The 17,871-nt window shown below is 43.1% G+C and overlaps 1 protein-coding gene across 2 annotated transcripts in view; it reads left to right on the top strand.

Moving 5' to 3' along the window:
• The window catches only part of LRRK1 (leucine rich repeat kinase 1), an 85,917-nt gene that overhangs the window by 33,243 nt on the left and 34,803 nt on the right, over positions 1 to 17,871 (top strand). For both annotated transcript variants that reach the window (XM_075506325.1, XM_075506326.1), the window contains exons 7-15: positions 3,664 to 3,890; positions 4,425 to 4,552; positions 4,817 to 4,980; positions 5,679 to 5,816; positions 9,703 to 9,815; positions 10,950 to 11,026; positions 14,438 to 14,567; positions 15,102 to 15,214; positions 16,079 to 16,293. In XM_075506325.1, the coding sequence (XP_075362440.1) occupies positions 3,664 to 3,890; positions 4,425 to 4,552; positions 4,817 to 4,980; positions 5,679 to 5,816; positions 9,703 to 9,815; positions 10,950 to 11,026; positions 14,438 to 14,567; positions 15,102 to 15,214; positions 16,079 to 16,293 (1,305 nt within the window). The remainder of the gene's footprint in view (positions 1 to 3,663; positions 3,891 to 4,424; positions 4,553 to 4,816; positions 4,981 to 5,678; positions 5,817 to 9,702; positions 9,816 to 10,949; positions 11,027 to 14,437; positions 14,568 to 15,101; positions 15,215 to 16,078; positions 16,294 to 17,871) is intronic.

The raw sequence follows: 17,871 nt of genomic DNA on the forward strand, positions 1-17,871 counted from the left end.
GGATGCCACCACTTCCATCTTGGTGTACTGTTGAAAATTGTCCTGAACTTCCAGGGTAAATCTCCTCTGGATGACATCTCTGTTATGTGTCCTGCCCGATGCAGTGCTAGTCTTTGGTGATCATAATATACATGGGATAATAATTAACAGCTTCAGCACTGAGGCCAACTTTGAATGTAATTTCACTGTTTTCCTTGTTGCAGGGTGAAAAGTAGCTTTAGTCTCACAGCCAGATCTTCATCCCAGATTGATCTACCACCTTGCTCCAGCAGCATGGGGCCAGTAAAAAGCTGCTTCAGCCACTGCCTGAGATCTCCATGAAGGGTGTTGCTATTCCCTTCTGTTGGCAGATGGCAAGCTGTAAAGGAAAGTAGAGGAAAGAGCTTGGCTCATCTTCATGGCTTCATTTTTGAGGTTTAGTCTCCCTCTGAGCAAGGTCTTTGTGATGGTTACGGGAGATAATTGATGGGTCTGATAGGCAGGCTGAGACAAATCCACCTCTCTGTAACCCTCAGTGCTGTGTTAGTATTTCCATACTCCATGTCTTGACAACAAGATGGGTAAGCAGGAAGCTCCTTCCTTACTAGCAGTTAGTTTTTAGACCATAGACATGTTGTCTGTAACTGCTGCCTAAAAGCTTGGATTTTCCCCTATTCATTCTGGTTTACCCCCTCCGCCCCCATTCTGGCTGAGTCTCAGCACAGCTTTTGAAAAAAATTGGCATTCCTGGAAAGAAAGTATCAGGACGGAGTATGCGTTGCCAGCCAAGGTTAGTGGTTAAAATGGCTAATTCTCTGTTAAAACGTTTCTGACGTATCTAGGCAGACTGTGCTTGTATTATACTTTCAGTAGCTGGATCTTTGTTACACCTTTCTCTTCTAGCCTGATAAGGCCATTCTTATTAAAACTCTACATGAAGTGCATGTAGTTGGGGATCAGGCCTTTTCTTAACTCTTTCTTAAGCCAAGGGGTTTGTTTGTACTAATGCAGAGTATGTGATTTTATCCAGCACTGTTAGGTAGGAGGGTGATGATTTTTCTTCTGTATGAGCAGAAGTCATGGTGTAGGTTTAATTATCCTGGCATAAAAAGGCTTTTGTTGGCATCAGTATAAACCACAATATGGTATAAATGACATCAGTAAGAGAATTTCCTTGCTGATTAAACTGTATTTCTATCAGGGACAATTTTAGCTGATCTAGGAGGGAGCTACAGTGATGCTGCCCTCCTCCTCTCCCCAGCCACGCGCTCCTCCCTCCTCTTGCATCAGTACCATTGTAAGTCAGTTTTTGGTGACCTTGGCCGGGAGCTAAACCAGCTGAAAATTCTCTCTCTAAAATAAAGAGTAATAATATTATAAGATAGGGTGGTGCCCTGAAAGTGCATGTAAGTAGCCAGACAGATATTAATACTGCTTGAGGATTTTGTTTGTAGTGTAGAGCTGGTTTCCTGCATTATCTGGATTTACAGATCTGGCTCCTGTTATGAGCTTGTGGGGCAATTCAAGGAACCAGAAAAAAGTAATCAAGTGTCTCAGCACAAATGCGCTCTTCCTCAGTGAGGCTTCCTCATGCTGGGAAGGTCTTCCAGTCCCTTAGCATCAGTACCACATCCCTACATCTCTCCTGAAACGTGGGGTAGCTAGGGATGGAAAAGGGAATCTGACCTGTGTGTTTATACTCTCTATTACCATAACTCACAACTGATTGCTGTCCAGTGATGTAAACAGCTCTTGGGCTGTTACAGGTGAGAGAAAATGACAGAAAACTACATACAGAATTTAAAACAAGGGTTTGTAAGCAGGAAGCTGTTAAATATACAGACTTGGAAAATCTAACAGTAAAGCAGAATATGTTTAGTGCTGGTGTGAAAGCTTTGCAGTGTAACTCCCATTAGGTACTGTATATTTTGCAGTAGCAGTGGATACTCTGGTTAATTTGATTTCTCGTTGCTGCTGGCTTGCTGTGTTTTATATAGATGCCTTGTGGCATGACAGTGAATGTAGCTTTAGACAAACAGCTTGTGCTCTCTGCCTTGGTTTTCCCAGTGATACAATGGGCAAAGTATTTCCATTTATATTTGCAGGGCTGTCCTGAGGCTTCACTAGTGAACATTTGAAAAGCACTATGTCTACACAAAGTACAACCACTGTCAGTTTCTAAAAAGTGCAACTGTTTGTGCTTACCCTTTATTCCATTCTCCTAGACATTTGAACTGTGTGATTTACATTACTTGGAGTTCTGAGTCTCAAATAAGCATTTGAGATAGACCTTTGTTTCCCTTTTCTTTCTCTCCCTTCCCAAAATATATTCCTTTTAATTTCAAATTTGGGGTTACAAGTTTTAAGACCTAAATACTGGAAATGGGAAAGCAAATTAAATTTGCTGTTGGGTCCTTGCTGCCTCCTGGTGGAGAATTAGCGATCAGTTCACTGAGGCTGTCTTTGGGATGAGTTATGCCAGAAACACTGAGCTTATGAAAACATTTTGGGGCTAACATTTTAAAAATGTGTATTTTGGAACATAGATCTCATTGGAACGCAATGAGGTGATCTTGAAAATGAAGCCTTGGGTTGTTTTCTTGCGTTGATGACTGTTAACGTGTTCATGTTTTCTTCTGTCTAAGTTGGAGCCTGAAATAAGTAGTTATGCCTTTCACAACAACTTCTGGGTTTTCTTCCAAAAGAGGATAAAACGACTTCCTCATCTTACTGTCAAAAGCAGCAGAACATTATCTAGAAAGGAGGCAACTGCCAAAATCATGTCTCTCAGATACTAAAATGTCTTCCTAAATGATACTGAGCAAATTTCTAGTGTTTAGAAATGCTTTGCAAGAGGGCGTTTGCCTTTCCTTGCCTTTCCCAGATGTTCCTTTGCAAAACCTAAAACTTGCCCAGAACGGTTTGGCTGCTTGTTGTTGGAAGGTTTAAGATGGAAGAGCAGTGCCTGGGCATATATTAATTACTCCAGCAACAGGCCTCCTCCTAAGAAGTCATTACTACACTCAGCAGATCTGTCCCTGTTCTCTCTACAGATGCACAAGCAATGATCTACAAGCGTTTCAGAGGCGGACTGCTCCACGGGGCTTCCTCTGGACCTGCCTGGCCTCTGTTGGTGTTCAGAGTCCCTTGGAGATCTGAGCAGTGATACAGGCCATATCCAAGAGACAGAGTGGGGTTTGGGTTGTGGAGTCTGGGTTTAAGATGGGTTTCCATGATCTGTCCAAATTGCGCTGCTAGTGTAGGGTGTGAATGCTCCTTGCGGGGCAGGGAGCCCAGCCCCGTGGAAACTCACTGCACGTTGCTGGATGAGCAAACCGTTAGAGTCTGTCCAGCTCTCGGACGAGAGTTGCTGGTTTCAGGCAAGGGCAGCTCACGCTTTGTGGAGCACGCTGGAGCTGGTGTATGGACAGGCGAAGAAGTCCAAGTCCCCTGCTTGCAGTTGCTCATGGTCTTTGGAGTGACATTAAGGAGCAGCTATATGGTGGGAATATCCAGGCATGATTTCATCTCTGAGTCAGTTTAATGCATAGAAGCAGATTGGAAAGTGAGCAAAATGTTTATGGTCTGTACTCTGATCTGCCAGGTTCCCAGTGGTGTAACACAGGCTGAGAGGAACTGGGATTTTACTGACATGGTTTTCTCTTCTTTCTTTGACATATGCAGGCTTTGTGTGTGAACTGGTCAAACCTCAAACTGCCCTGGGTAGATCTGGACTGGTTGATTGATATCTCCTGTCAGATAACTGAGCTTGATCTCTCTGCTAACTGCCTGGTCTCCCTTCCATCCGTGATCCCATGGGGCCTGATAAACCTCAGGAAGCTCAGCCTGGCTGACAATCAGCTGACGGAGTTACCCAGCGTACAGTCATCCGACGAAATTATATGTACAAGGTGTGTGCGCTGGATGCCTACGGCAAACTGAACCCATACAGAGAGCAGGTGCAAGTGAGTCAGTTGTGCTTGTGTGAAACTGCGTAAGTGAAGAGCATATGCAGGAGCTTCTTGGTTTATTTTCTGTCTGCTGCAAGGTTTAACTTAAGATTTGCTCTTTTGCATTCTCAGTGTTTCCAAGTTAGTTGTCAGGACAATTGTAGGGGCTTTTGTTCCTGTATTGTCTCATGTTGCTTCTGCTTTTCTCCAGTTCTGGTGATCCCCACTCCTCTAAGTCTAAGCCCTGAGCTGACTGAGATTGACATTTGCTGGCTTGTATCAATTATCTAATCTGCTGTCTATCCAGACCACTTCTGTCTGCTCCCTGGAAGGGTTAATTTTCTAAACAGGGTTTTTTTGCTTTGCTGTGTGAGAGCTCATTCCAGCAGCTTTCATTCAGACCTAAAGCTGTCCTGGTAAAATAGAAGTCTATGGCAACAGGAGTCTTTGCTAGCATTTTATTGATGCCTGACTGAGTATCTTCTGTACTCACAGGTTACTCGAGGTCGATGTATCCAGCAACAGGCTCTCTACTCTCCCTTCTGGATTCCTACATCTTAAAAACCTTAAAAAACTCATTGCTGCTAAAAATTATATGGAGAAGTTATTTGACGAGGAAAACAGTACGTACAGTCCAGTGTTACGCTTATATTTCAAGGCCTGATTTGTAAGAGAGAACCCCAAACTGTTATTATAACAACTTAAAGCCAATATTAGCTAAAGATGCTTAGCATCTCTCAATCCTTTGTCCAAAGTACATGAAAAGGCCTGGTTGTTTTTTATCACTCATGAAATCCTTTGGCTCTTACCTAGCAAGTATTCAGCATCTTCCTGGATCAGACTGCTATCGTGCTTACACCAAGTCCACAATGTTTCATGTTTTCTAGCAACTAATTGGATTGGCTTAAGGAAGCTGCAGGAGTTTGACGTCTCTGACAACAGGTTGGTGGAACTTCCAACGGTTTTTCTATACTGCTTCAAGTCCCTAAACGTACTGAATGTTTCCAGAAATCAGCTGAAAGTGTTTCCAGATCCCTGGGCCTGCCCCTTGGTAAGTTGAACTGCTCTGACAGAGTCAGAGGCTGAAAAAGCTGTTGAAACAATGCAAAAAATATACTGTGATGCTTAAAAAGCTGTCAGACCTCTTAGGCTAAAAGGCTCTTCTGTTTCTGTATGAGTTCCCCTGCCTGATTCAGTTTATGGGTCTCAGATCAAGTCTTTCTGAGGTTCTATCCTGTTCTCACCGTGTTGATGGTATTGGTGGAAAACTTCTAGAAACATGTCTTATATGAATGTATTCATTTTCTCTATAGTTCATATGAGCAGAAGTAGTGTTAGGATCATTTTACAGAACACTCAGCCTTCATTCAAAGTTATCTTTGCCCAAACCCATGGCTAACTAGGGCATCTATATCCACCCATCACTATGACTTTATTCCTCATTATTACAGGGATAGCAGGAGAACAGTCTTCTTTCGTGAAGTGTTTGTTTATGGTTGAAAAGCAAATGGGGATAATTTTAAAAATAACTTCTGAAATACTTTTTGCCCACCAAAGAATTTGCCCATCAATTGAGTGCGTCTCCTCAGCAAATCCTATGTGCCTGCATGCACAATAATTTATCTAGATATCTAAAGAGATCACTTAGAATGAATTTATTAATACCTTAAACATGTGACAGCTGATCTACCTCATAATTTAAAGATATTATTACTACTCTGTGGGTGTTTTTTCCTTTATGTTTTTCAGAAATGTTGTAAAGCATCTAGAAACTCACTGGAATTCCTGCCTGACGCTTTGACTATTTTCTGGAAAAATCACCTCAGAGAAGTGGATTTTTCTGAGAACTCACTAAAAGAAGTTCCACCGGGACTCTTCCAGCTTGAAGTAAGTGTCATTTCTTCCTACTTCACAGTATTTCTCTTAATACCTACTGTCCTGGTTTCAGTTGAGATAGAGTTAATTTTCTTTCTAGTGGCTGGTATGGGGCTCTATCTCAACTCTATAACTCTATCTCAACTGAAACCAGGACACCTACTCAGACCTCGAAGTCATAGCAGTGGCTGCCTGGTTAAGGTAAGAGACTACCTGCTGTTTTGAGCTGATGAACACAGCAGTTGCACAGAGCGTCTGAGCAGCCTGTAACCTCCTGAATGACTACCTTCAGGCCCTCGTCCAGTGTGATACGGTATCTAGCTTTTGACACAGGTATTCTGAGAAATCTTTGGATGTCTGTGGTTTTCAGATTTTGGGAGCGTGGTTTGGAAGACAACCACTGCATTGTAGCTGCAAGCTCCAACCATTGAAATATAGATGTACTCAAGTGTGCTTACAAATAGTTGTGTTTTTTCTTCATCTGGCACACCAGTGTTGTATAATTAAGGATTAGTCTTTCTATGCTGAAAATAGCATGTTTGAATGCCCTAAACAGTGCTAGTTGGCATATCTCTTATCTTTAAGCTTGTGCAGATTAAATCATTCTTGCCAGTGGGCATCAGAGATCCATAGTTTTACTTCAAAATTCTTCAGAGTTTGTGGCTTCACATGGTTTCAACATGAAACGAAGCAGAACTTGGGGGTTTCCTCCAAGCTTCCCTTCCAGGTTGTGAAACTCAGAGTCATGGAGGTAGAAACAGAGCTAAACTGTTGTGCAGAAGTTTCATGATTTTCACCGCTGGCCTGTGTGGGAAGGATGCAGAAGTGATGGTTCATATCCATGTCCAATTTGGACCTCAGGAGTCTGCTGCAAAGGTGCTTCTTGCTCCTGCCTGGGAGAAGAGTGCTGAGGGTCGTTTGCTCCCTCAGTTGTTTTCAATGATCCCTGCAGATTTGGCTTTGCTTTCTGGTAACCATTTGTTTTCAATTGGCATTTCTTCTGAAGTAGAATAAATCCTATGGACTATTGTCTCCGAAACTTGTTTTTTCTGAATGCATTAAAAATAAGCCCAGTGGGTGGGAACTACCATGACAGAAATTAAACACTAGATGGTGCTTCAAGGGCACATTTCTTTGGGTGCTGCTGCTCAGAGGCTTCAGAAAGATGTGAAGGCACCAGTACAGGGCATCAGAGAAGACCTCAGTGCAATCTCTGCTGATGGTCTGTCATCAAAGTTAGCGAGCTTTGGCTGCCTTAAATAATGCCGGTTCTTATCCATATCTCTTCAGCCTTACCTTCATAAAAGAAATAAATAGCAGGTATTTTCAGTTCCCCAACGGCTAGAGAGTGGTGAGCAAGTACAAGGTGAAAGCCCATGCCTAGATCAGCCCTGGCTTGGGCTAATCCGTGGTTGTAGAGTTTGTGTCGGTGAATAGGGCTGCACCCATGCTCCAGCCCTCTCCAGAAGTAGATGTGGAAAGGGGGAGAAATGGGCAGTAACATGGTCCTACATATAATGTAGGAAACGTTATATGTTTATTATGTTCCTACATTATTATGTAGGAACAGTAGTAAACTGTCTTCTCCCTGGGAAAAACTGAAAGCAGAGAAGGCCTGTGACTTGAAAGCATGTCTCTGACCTAGGCTGGTGGGACATGTAGTTTATCACTGGCCTCTGCTTGGTTTCTGGAGAGGTCTTAAGACTAGGACTGGTTCACAGTTGCTAATATGATGTAGATACTAGAAATATGGTGTTAAGAGAAGCAGAGGCCTTCTCAGCTTTCCTGTCTGTTGCCTTCTAAAGGAACCAACTGTACATGCTCCAAGCCATGTCTTAGTTCTCTAGACTAGTTCGCTTCTCTTGAAGAGACCTGACCCTCACTGGGTGGAAGTATTCAGGTAAGGCTCTGGCAGCTTTTCCACATCACGAGCTGACTGAGGCAGCCTAATCTGGATGCTGCAGTTCCTTCCCTCTAGTATAATCTAAGGCTCCAGAGCCCTTTTTATATGCTGCGGCAGTAGGTTTGAAGGAAGTTGTCTGCTGCTGCCATTGTCTCACTTCTGGAGGCACCCATTCTCTTCCTGAAAGGCAGCAAAAATGGAGAAGTTGGAGATGAGAAAGAAGAGGCAACTGCAAAACAAGGACTAGTGATCTCCAGAATTATAGTCATGAAAAGCCACAGCCAGTTGAAAGTCACTAATTTTCCCCCTACAGAGCAGGCACATAAGCATTGCATTTAATCTCACTAGGCTCTCAGCTCTCCTGGAGAGTGGCCTTTGTCAGCGTTTGTGGGGGACATGTAACATGGATACAGTTGACTGAAAATGAAGCACCCCAGCTAGACCACACAGAACAAAGTTTGTGCTAATTCTGGAACGTGTAGCCTCCCTTTCCTCCCGCCCCCTGCTCAGGGATATTTCGGGGGAGAAGTTTGAAGCATTGTCATTCAACAGCCCCATGCTGATACTTGGAGAGAGCTTGACACCAGGCGCCAAGGGAGGACTGGGTCTTCCTTCCAACGGGAGGTTTGAGCCAGTGGAAGACTAATGATGGTAAAAGCATTGGCTGTCAAGGCTCGAGCGGCAGGGAGGGTTTTATAGTTTGCACGGTTTTCCAACCCTTTCCTCTTGTGGTTCACTCTGCGTGTCTGCAGTTTTGTATTTTACTTTACCTTCCCCAAGTCCCACCAAGGCCCAGTGCTGCCCCTCTCTTATCACTAGAGGGAGCGGTTTGCATGATAGTTGCCATCCCAGCAACTGCCGGTTGTCCATTGCTTGTCACATGGATACCTCATATTTTTCCAATCTGAGAAAAGAAGAGGAAGGCCAACAGACTGACTTCGTGAGGCATTGTTAATCCTGCTTGATGAAAAGGGGCATAAACCTTTTGTATTATGTGGAGCACGTAAAACATTTAACATACTTGAAGCTGAAGTCTCTGCTGGTAAAACATGATTTCCATGGGGTATAATTCATTAATACTGCTGTACTTGTGGCACGAGATAATTCAGCTGACATTCTGCTTATCTCAGTTTTCATGGGGGGGACTTGCAGAATAAACCTGGTTGGAAACTCTACATAGAAGTCTGTTTTTCAGTGGAAAATTGGATTTTCAGCCAAATGAAAATGATCATTTGAGCCTTGACATTATTTTTAAGGACAGATGGAGGAGCATAAACTTTACAAATCTGAATGGGAACTGCATTTTTTTCTTTTACATTTCAGTTAAATTTAAAGTAGATCTTGTGTTTAACCTTATTCGTGGTATTTGCAGCTGAGTCCTATCTATGTGTTGTTAACTGTAAAAATCAGCTTCAATTCTTGTTTTTAAAATTTCTGTCTCTGTTGTGAGGAAAAAAAAAAGCAGATAGGTAACTTGTATAAATCTTGGAAAGTTAATATAAATCCTTTCCATTTTAATAGACATGTAATAACAAAGCAATTAAAAATTTTCCTTGTGCAAAATAGTTCACATTTTGCACGTTGATCTTATGCATATACAACAGGTGTAAGCCCACTCTGACACTAGCTTGCACGCACATGTAAGACTTCTCATCTATATGTGGCATACTGTGTAGGTAAATCACACTGTTCTTTTCCATTTGGAAAGGTTTTCTCACTAAAAGTAAAATGTCCTCTTATATGGGTTGTTTCCAGTTGAATCTGTCAGCAAGTAGACTAATGATCTCCCAGAACTAATAGTGGTGTTGCTTCATGCAGGAAATATACTTGCTGGAGACAAAAAGGAAATGTTTGCATGCTAGGCAGCATGGACAGAATGTTCTGATGAATAAGATGTACTTTCTTCATGTTTCTGTTACTTAATAGCCATGCTAAAAAACCCCTTTCTGTGTTTGATGGACTCTGTCTTCTAACTCTAGGCTATTCCTCTTTTAGGCTTTGGTGTCCCTGAAGCTGCTGGGAAATCAGTTAGTTACATTGCCTTCACAAGATAAGTGGAATTGCAAACAACTTAAATCGCTGGATCTTTCAAAAAACCAACTTGGGAAGTAAGTGTTTCTTTCAAATTTTGTCTGAGAAAACAAAAGCTGAAGAAATAATAGCAAACCCGATCCCTTGTGCAATACAAAGGGTGTCAGTAGTGAATTAATTACCTGCATAGAAGGCATTGATATCCACATACCACGTCTGTAAGTATATTGTGTGTCTGTGACAGTGATGAATTATCCTTTACTGATTCTTTGGGCATTTAGCACACTATATCATTTATTAAGTGAATAGATTACTGATAATGGCAGTTTAATTTCAGAGCATGTAGAAATTTCTTTAACCCAATGTGTGGTTCATCACTACAAATACTAGTTTGTGGGGAGCATATCTTAACCATAAACCATCTGGCTGGACTGAAATTTGTAGTTAGCACGGGAGTATTGTTTTGGAAAAAATGAAAAATCTTTATTTTTTTAAATGGAAGTGTAACCCGCTGCAAGTTCATAGAGAAGACTGACGTTAATAAGGTCATCCAATAAGAGAGTGATGTTCTCCTATTTAGAAATAACAATAGGCATGTTTAACATAGAGAGTTAAAGGTCCCTTATCTTCTCCAGAACTGCATCGAACTGTGTCATACTTCCATCTTCTCATTTGCCTGTCCAGCAAATTTTCTGGAGTCCTTATGAGTTGCTGTGTCAGTTGCAAAATACAAATTATTGTTTTTTGAATGTCTCAGTGCATTTCCAGAGTCATGTTGTTGGGTCATCTTCTCAGAGACTCTTTGGTGAAAGCAGGGAATGGCAGCAGGTCGGTTCTCCAATGCTTCTCGTGAAGCTTGTTCAATTTGCTGTTTGACAGCCTACTTAACCTTGACACCCATAAAGCTGGGGGTCAAGTGCTCTTGCCCCGGGAGCTGAAAGCACTGCCTTGCAGGGCTCTGTTAATTTGCCAGAAGAAAACCATTGGGCCTGGACAAGTGTTGGTGGAGTCTAGCTCTGTGATTGCCCAGCAGGTTTCAATCTCATCTCTCAAAAGCAGACAGGAACCTGTAAGAGCTGTGCTGTGAATCGCACAGCCTTGAGTGGGGGCAAGCCACACGGCGTAGTGTCCTGGGCATGCAGCTCCAGCACAGTTCTCAACTGCTGCGTCCAAGCTCTTTTCTCCACGTCACCATTTTGTTTTCCCCGCAGGAGTGACGAGGGATTTAAAACAAAGCGGATTCCCTTTTTCACCACGAAGAGCAGGGTGCGCTGTGGCCCAGAGGCAGGTAAGGTACACGGCCATGCAAATGCGGGGAAGCAAGTGCTGAGAATGCCAGGCGAGCTGTGAGGCAGTAGGTATTGGGAGTTTCGCTGGAGGGAAGTCTGTAGATTCATCTGCAATTTTAAGTGCAACAGCATATAAATTGAGAGGAAATATGTTTAGATAAAACGTTTCTAAAGAAGTGGTGCAGCTGGTTGATACCATCAATATAGAAAGATGAAGAATGAGTGAAACCTGTTTCTTTCACTGAGCTTTTTTCTTTTCATGAAGGTTATTCTTTTTAGCCAGAGTACTAAGTGGTATGTTGAAGGAAAATTAACCCATAATTAGTCTTATTACTCTTATGGTTGTTTCTGTTGCTGAATTTGTAAATTGCATGTTTTCCCATCTCTGTGATTTGCACCCACAGTTTGGGGCAGAGCAGAAGAGATATTCTGGATTAGTGCACGTGAAATCCCAGAGAGAACAAAGGAATATCTGAAGATATTTGCACTGCTTCCTGCTCTCTGTGGGATTCATCTGCATTTCTTTTTGTTTGTTTGTTTTATTTTAAAGCCCTTGGAGAGCTTTCTCATTCTCGGCTGCCTGAAGAATGGTTTGCTCTAAAGCATTCTTTGCAAATCTCAGCAAGAAGAGCTGGCGTCTTCATGACGCACATCCAAGCAGTCCTCAGCTGCTCGCAGGAGGGAGAGGCCCTCCTGCAGCAAATGCTTTCCTCAGTTCCCCTGAAAATTGTGCATGATCTCAGGTCAACATGAATAGGTAAAATTGGTAAATGTACTGTAATTACCAATTGTATTTACCAAAAGGTACGGTTTACCGATACCTACTGTATCGGTAAACCAAGTACAGTAGGTTAGGACTGGAGGTCCTAACCTGCAGTCTGCTCATCTGGGAGGCAGAGGCTCTACCTCGACTTCCAGGCAAGGCTAATCCTACCTCATTTTTCTGTCAGTGGAAGTAGAGGCTGCTGTGCAGCAAGTCCTGTATCTGCACCCTAAGGAGGAGAAAGGGTTGGCCTGCACTGTTTTGCAAGTAGGAAATGGAAATAGAAATGCTGTGACATCAGTGAAATCCTGAACACGGAAGAATTGGAAAAGGAGTCTAAATCTTGCGAATCTGTGGAGTCTGACATATGCTCAGAGCTTCTCTGTGAAGTGCTACAGCAGCATTTCCCAATGGGGAGAGAAGGGCAGGAGCAGTGGGCAAAGGCAGCTAAAATCAGCTATAAAAGGGAATTGCTGTCCTAGTGGAAATTTCCACGTGCTGCACACCCAGCATAACCCCTCTACATAAAGGAGGAGAGGATGGACTCTGCATTAGTACCATTTGAAAAGCCTTGGCACATAATACCCTGGTGCAACTTTGAGCTGCCTGAGGTTGCCTCAGGTTGCAGGAGGGCACGGAGTAGCCCACCTGGCTGGTGCCATGGTTGAATAGCCACAGAGACAGAGCAAAGCCAGCTCATCTTTTTCTCTCTGTTCCTCTGCCAAGTATAGCTTGGTGAGACTAGAGGATGTGGCCAAGAATTTAAAGAACATCAAGAGAAAACAGAAGCTGGAGTACATCAGCTGCTCACAGAGGTCTCCTAGCGAGGTGGGGGGCAGGTTTTCAGATGATTTTACCAACAAAGCTATTTACTTAAGTCTAGATTATTTAAAGAAAATAATTTATGGATGCTCACTATACTTGATTGATAAATCTCAGAATAACTTCTTGCACATGCATGTGGTGTCGGTGGCGTTTACTCATCCAAAAATATATTTTCAAGATGGGATTTGTTTTAATTTTTCTACAGTTCTTTAAAAGAAAATTTGAGCTCAAGCCAGAGAAATCATAAATAACTCATGAATAAATAATTACAATTCATAAACACCTCGAGCTTGCTTCCAATATAGTACACTCCTTTCTGCCTGGGACTCTTTGGTGACTTGAGAGTATTGCTACTATTTTAGTTGTTTGCTCCTACGTGTCCAAGAGGGACTAAATCTGTCTGTGCCTAGGTACGTACTGAAGAGGAACAATGAAAAGTTTAAGTCCAGTGATGAGCCAGAAAGGAAGTGAATTGAATCCATGAATAAGCCTGCTGTTCTCCTAAAATAATCTCAACGATGATTTTTTATTTGAAAACTCAAAGGCAGACTGTGACACCCTACCCACACCAGACAGTCCTGTCACGTACATAAAACACCCCTGCAGACAGTGGGACTCTATCTTACTTCTTTTCTGATCATAGCTCAGGCTTGGAATGCTGTTAATATTAGGACTGGGGAATTTTCTCCTGAGAAAACCTCTTCCATTTTCTTTTGTTTTTTTTTTTTCTTTTTCGGCTAAGTCTAGTTAGAGTTCCTCAGGTCTTCTCTGTAAGGGAAGACGATCCTGGTGGAAGTGCAACTGTCCTATCCTTGAGGAAGGGTGTGTCTCGCATCTCAGGGAGTTCCTTTTATTGACCGTGGAGGCAGCAGATGGTGCTGGTTGTACTTTCCTAATCAGAGACTCAGAATCTAATTGTCCCTGTGTGGCCTAGTTTTCTTTGACTTCAGGATGGTTCTTGGTAGATACATGTGACACTTAAGACAGCAACACAATTCATGGCAGCTTTTCATGCCACTGTCCGGGGAGTAATTTGTGGAGCGAAATGATGCTCTTTGGAACCAGCTGAATTTCCCTTTGTTTGAACCTCTCCAGCAGCAGCAGCAACTCAGCCATACAGTTGTTGCTGTTATTGCTTGGGTTGCTCCCAAAATACGCTAGCTGCTGCTCAGACATGTAGGAAGTCTGAAGTACCCTGAGACCTTGCAGTCTAAAACAGAACAGAAGGGCAAATGCGAGCAGTGTTTTAGAGGCAACATAGGTTAGCAGTCTGTCAGCTGCAGTTTGGGCTTTCTTCTCTGTTGTTATTGACTTTGATTCACCATAAATTGCTCCAGGATGCAATGTGGGGGCCTGAACATAAATTCTGACTGGCTTCTGGCTTTTCTCAGGCAACATGGAAGAAACATGTTGAGAATGACTTGTGCCCTTGGTATGCCCTTTCACTGCCAGCTGTTAGGCTGGAATAGGGGCAGTTCACAAGGTATTACCAGCTATTCAACAGCAAGAAATATAATGCCACTCGTCCTCTGACGTATAGTCATCTTGGCAGGCCTGGAGTTCCTCCCTCAGTACCCCAGAAGTCCTGGAGACTGTCATCTTCAAACACGTGCATCACCATGATTTTAAAAAATTGAGATGTGAGCATTGATGCTTGATCGCCACTGAAGGCCATTTGCTTTTCTGCTGTTGCTTCGTGGTAGTTCCTGCCAAGGAACATGACCTCATGTCCTGCCTGCAAAGTTAAGGTGAAGGCTCTTTGTTCAGAGCATCGGTGCCTCTTATGTTTTAAAGGTGCAATTTGTTTCCTGTCTTGTTCCAGGTCCTTTTTTGGAGTTCCCAGCATTTCTGAGTGATTCTCTGGAAGTCCTTTATCTGAACGACAATCAGCTGGACTCTGTCCCGCAGTCTGTTTGCCTTCTGAAAGGTTTAACAGAACTTTATTTAGGAAAGTAAGTCCGTGTCCTGGAAAAGCTATGTAGTATTATTTCCATGTTGTTTTAGTGACCAGTCTTCTGTGGAGCCCCACCCCAGATGTCCAGTGCTTTTGAAGTCAAAAAGCTGGAAATAGTCAGCCTCTTGTTAGAACTGTGCCCATCATTTGCTTTAGATAAGGACGAGGCCGGCCTTTTGAATTAGGGAAGATGATCTAATGCTTTGAACACAGGCCTGGGAATCTAATGTGCCTCTAGTTCATTCTGGCTTTTTGCTGTCAGGTTCTATAGCGTTAGAGTCAATAACTCATCATTTTTGCCTTTATTTCCTCAACTATCCAGTAAAGATGATTACACTTGTCTGCCTCGGAGGATAAATTGAGGTTATACATCACTTTTAGGATGGAAATTACTATTAAAGTGCTGAGTAGTCTTATTAAAATGTTAATGGAAGATTTCTGCAAGGAGAGAATAGTGTAATCTGAGAGTCTGTGAGAGCAGCTACTTACACACAAAGCCTGGTTGTTGGTAGATTTATTTGTTTTTCTACAGTAACCCTGGTATCCGAGAGCTTCCTCCAGAACTTGGACAGCTGGCTAATCTCTGGCAGCTGGATATCGAGGAACTAAATATCAGTAACGTTCCTGCAGAGATCAGAAAAGAGGGTAAGGCTGATCCTGTGTGTTCTTTATTAAATTGACTGAATATATAATGAAAATTACTTCCTTTTAATGGTCCTGAATAGGAACAGACAGTGTGTGCCCAAGCCCTTGTTGCAGTTAACTGGAATTGCATAGGGAAACCTCCTGTGCATATTTGCAAATTTGATAATTGGTGCTAAGCTCTGGCTATATGATCAATTTAAGATAGATCACAGTTAAAACGGTGACTTATAAATGTAATATTTCATTTGCAATATGCATGCCGGATAAATTCCATGGCTTGCTCCCTGAATGGGTATGTTTTAGGGTATTTAGACGGTCTTTCTGAAGACTGAAGTGTTTAGGATCAGCAGTCACAGTCACATTGAAGTGACTTTATTGTAAGCTGCTAGGTTTCTGGATCTATTACAATACTGTCTTCTTTTTTGTGTGTTTTAATAAGAAAATCCTGTGGGAACAAAGTTATTAGGAATTATTCCTTCTCCAGCACACTGTTGAAGCCTAAATCTAATTTTAACTGGAAACATAAAAGTAGAAGGAAAAACTGAGTATTTTCCAATACTAAATTAGTATTTTATGTTTCCTTTGAGCTTCTGAAGCATACGAGTCACAGCATTTGTTTCTTCTTACAGTGCTCCATTGTAGAGTCTCAGAGCAGTGACCTTTTTCTGGGGTCTCTGTCTCAGGTTTGTCCACTAGAGGTTTCTTTGTTTATTCTCTGGGTTGTCTCAGCCCACAGTGAAACTGCAGGGAAAATATTAATTCAGCTGATGTGTCTGCAGCAGTAGGTTTTGTGCAGTCCTGCTGTACATACGTACATTTGTAACTGCTAACCACAGATAAAGCCTGTTCACTTCCCCCCCACAGGCCCTAAAACAGTGCTGGCATACTTACGAGCACAGCTGCGCAAAGCAGAAAAGTGTAAGCTGATGAAGATGATCGTCATCGGTCCTCCACGGCAGGGAAAGTCAACACTGATTGAGATCCTACAGACAGGAAAAGTCCCTCAGATGATGCACAGCGATGCCACCATACGTACAACAAAATGGGAGCTCCCCAAGCCAGTGGGACACAAGGCAAAGGTGAAAAACAATCGAAGATCTTTAGCCCCCAGTGGGATGTTTGAGCCCCGCAGTGTCCCTTGTGGGCTGAAATTGCTCGCCCTTTCACAAAGTACAATTTCCATTACCTGCAAGCTAGACCTTGCAAGTGACATGTCTTGAGACCCACCACAATTCCTCTGTTTCATCTCCAGTTGGTACTAGAGAAGTTTTGTTTTCCTGAGCACTCAACTTCGTATCATAAAGAGAAAGAGCCATGTGTGGACTGCCTAAATTCAGGCTCTCTCAGCTCGGGTGGTTTTTGGATGCTGATCCTGAGAGAATGTTTTGAATCAGCTTCTCTAAAGCAGATTGTCCTTTCATTTGGGGCCAGAAAATGGGACATCAGTACCTAAAGCTGGACTCCCTTGGTGTCAGAACTGTCCTAGGTGGGGAAGGTGGGTGGAAGGTAGGATGCCTGACCTCTGGTGTGATCCAGGGGTCTCTAAGGCATCCCTTAAACACCCAAATCTCAGATGGTTCATTCAGGGAGTGTATCAACCCATACTGAACTCATTTGGACAGCATTGAATTCATTGAAGCATTTGTAGGTGGCCCTGTCCACCGCCTGCGTAGTAACACAGGGATTAGAGCATGCAGAATTGCTCCTGAGGTCTTGTCAGAGCTGAGGGTGTGCAAACGCGTGGCTCTTCCTTCCCGGATGAGAGCCATGACCACCAGACTGTTTTGGAACGGGTGGAGGAGCCTGCTGAGTTCAGCTATTCTACAGTGAAGAGTGCCAGGCCAGAGACAGAAAGAAAAAGAGCGAGCACAGCCTGACTCTTTAAAGAGAAGACTTTGGTGGGAGAAGGGATTTGTGTGCATTTTGTGTTGACGAGCAATTAAATAAAATAAAAACCTTAGACAGCGTCAGAGACCTGGAGTGGGATCAAGATGCTGCATGGGCTTTTGTCCCTACCTCTGAGTCTCTGTCTCTCCGTACAAGCACCCACAGCTGAAGGTCTTTTGGATGAACAAAGCAGTCCTGGTGCTAGCTAGGGCTTGGTTTAAACAATATGGAAGTTCTTCCAGCTGTTTCTGGGAGACTTCAAACTGAGACTATGCTAGGAGATTATGCTAGGAGATCAGAGCCCTACTGAGGTACTTAGCTCCTTGCTGAAATCTCATAGGATAACTTGTCATGTGGGATCAGTCAGTACTTGGACCTGGACCAGTAAACAGAGCCCACTCGGTGTTACATGATGCTCTGAGGATGGTGCCTGGGGCAGGGTTTCATTTCCTGCTCAGTCACAGGCAGGGCCAAGTGATCTAGGGACAGAGCTTCCAAGCCACGTAGGTGCTCTCTACTGCAACTGGGAGCCTGAATACCATTTAAGCGGAGAGCCACGCTCCCTCTTAGTGCTGTTGTGGGGCTGCACGGAGGAACGGATGCCAAGATACTTGGAAGAGAGACAGAGCTAGAGAGGCCTGCATTCACACATTCCCACAAAAATCAGTGAGTCTGCTTTACCATAGCTCTAATTCTGGCCCATCTCTGGTGTGACACACACGTCAGAAGCCTCTGAGCAACGTGCAGGAGGTGTTTATGAAAGGCTTGAG

Source organism: Mycteria americana, chromosome 6 (assembly GCF_035582795.1).
Source record: "Mycteria americana isolate JAX WOST 10 ecotype Jacksonville Zoo and Gardens chromosome 6, USCA_MyAme_1.0, whole genome shotgun sequence".
Classification (NCBI taxonomy): Eukaryota; Metazoa; Chordata; class Aves; order Ciconiiformes; family Ciconiidae; genus Mycteria; species Mycteria americana.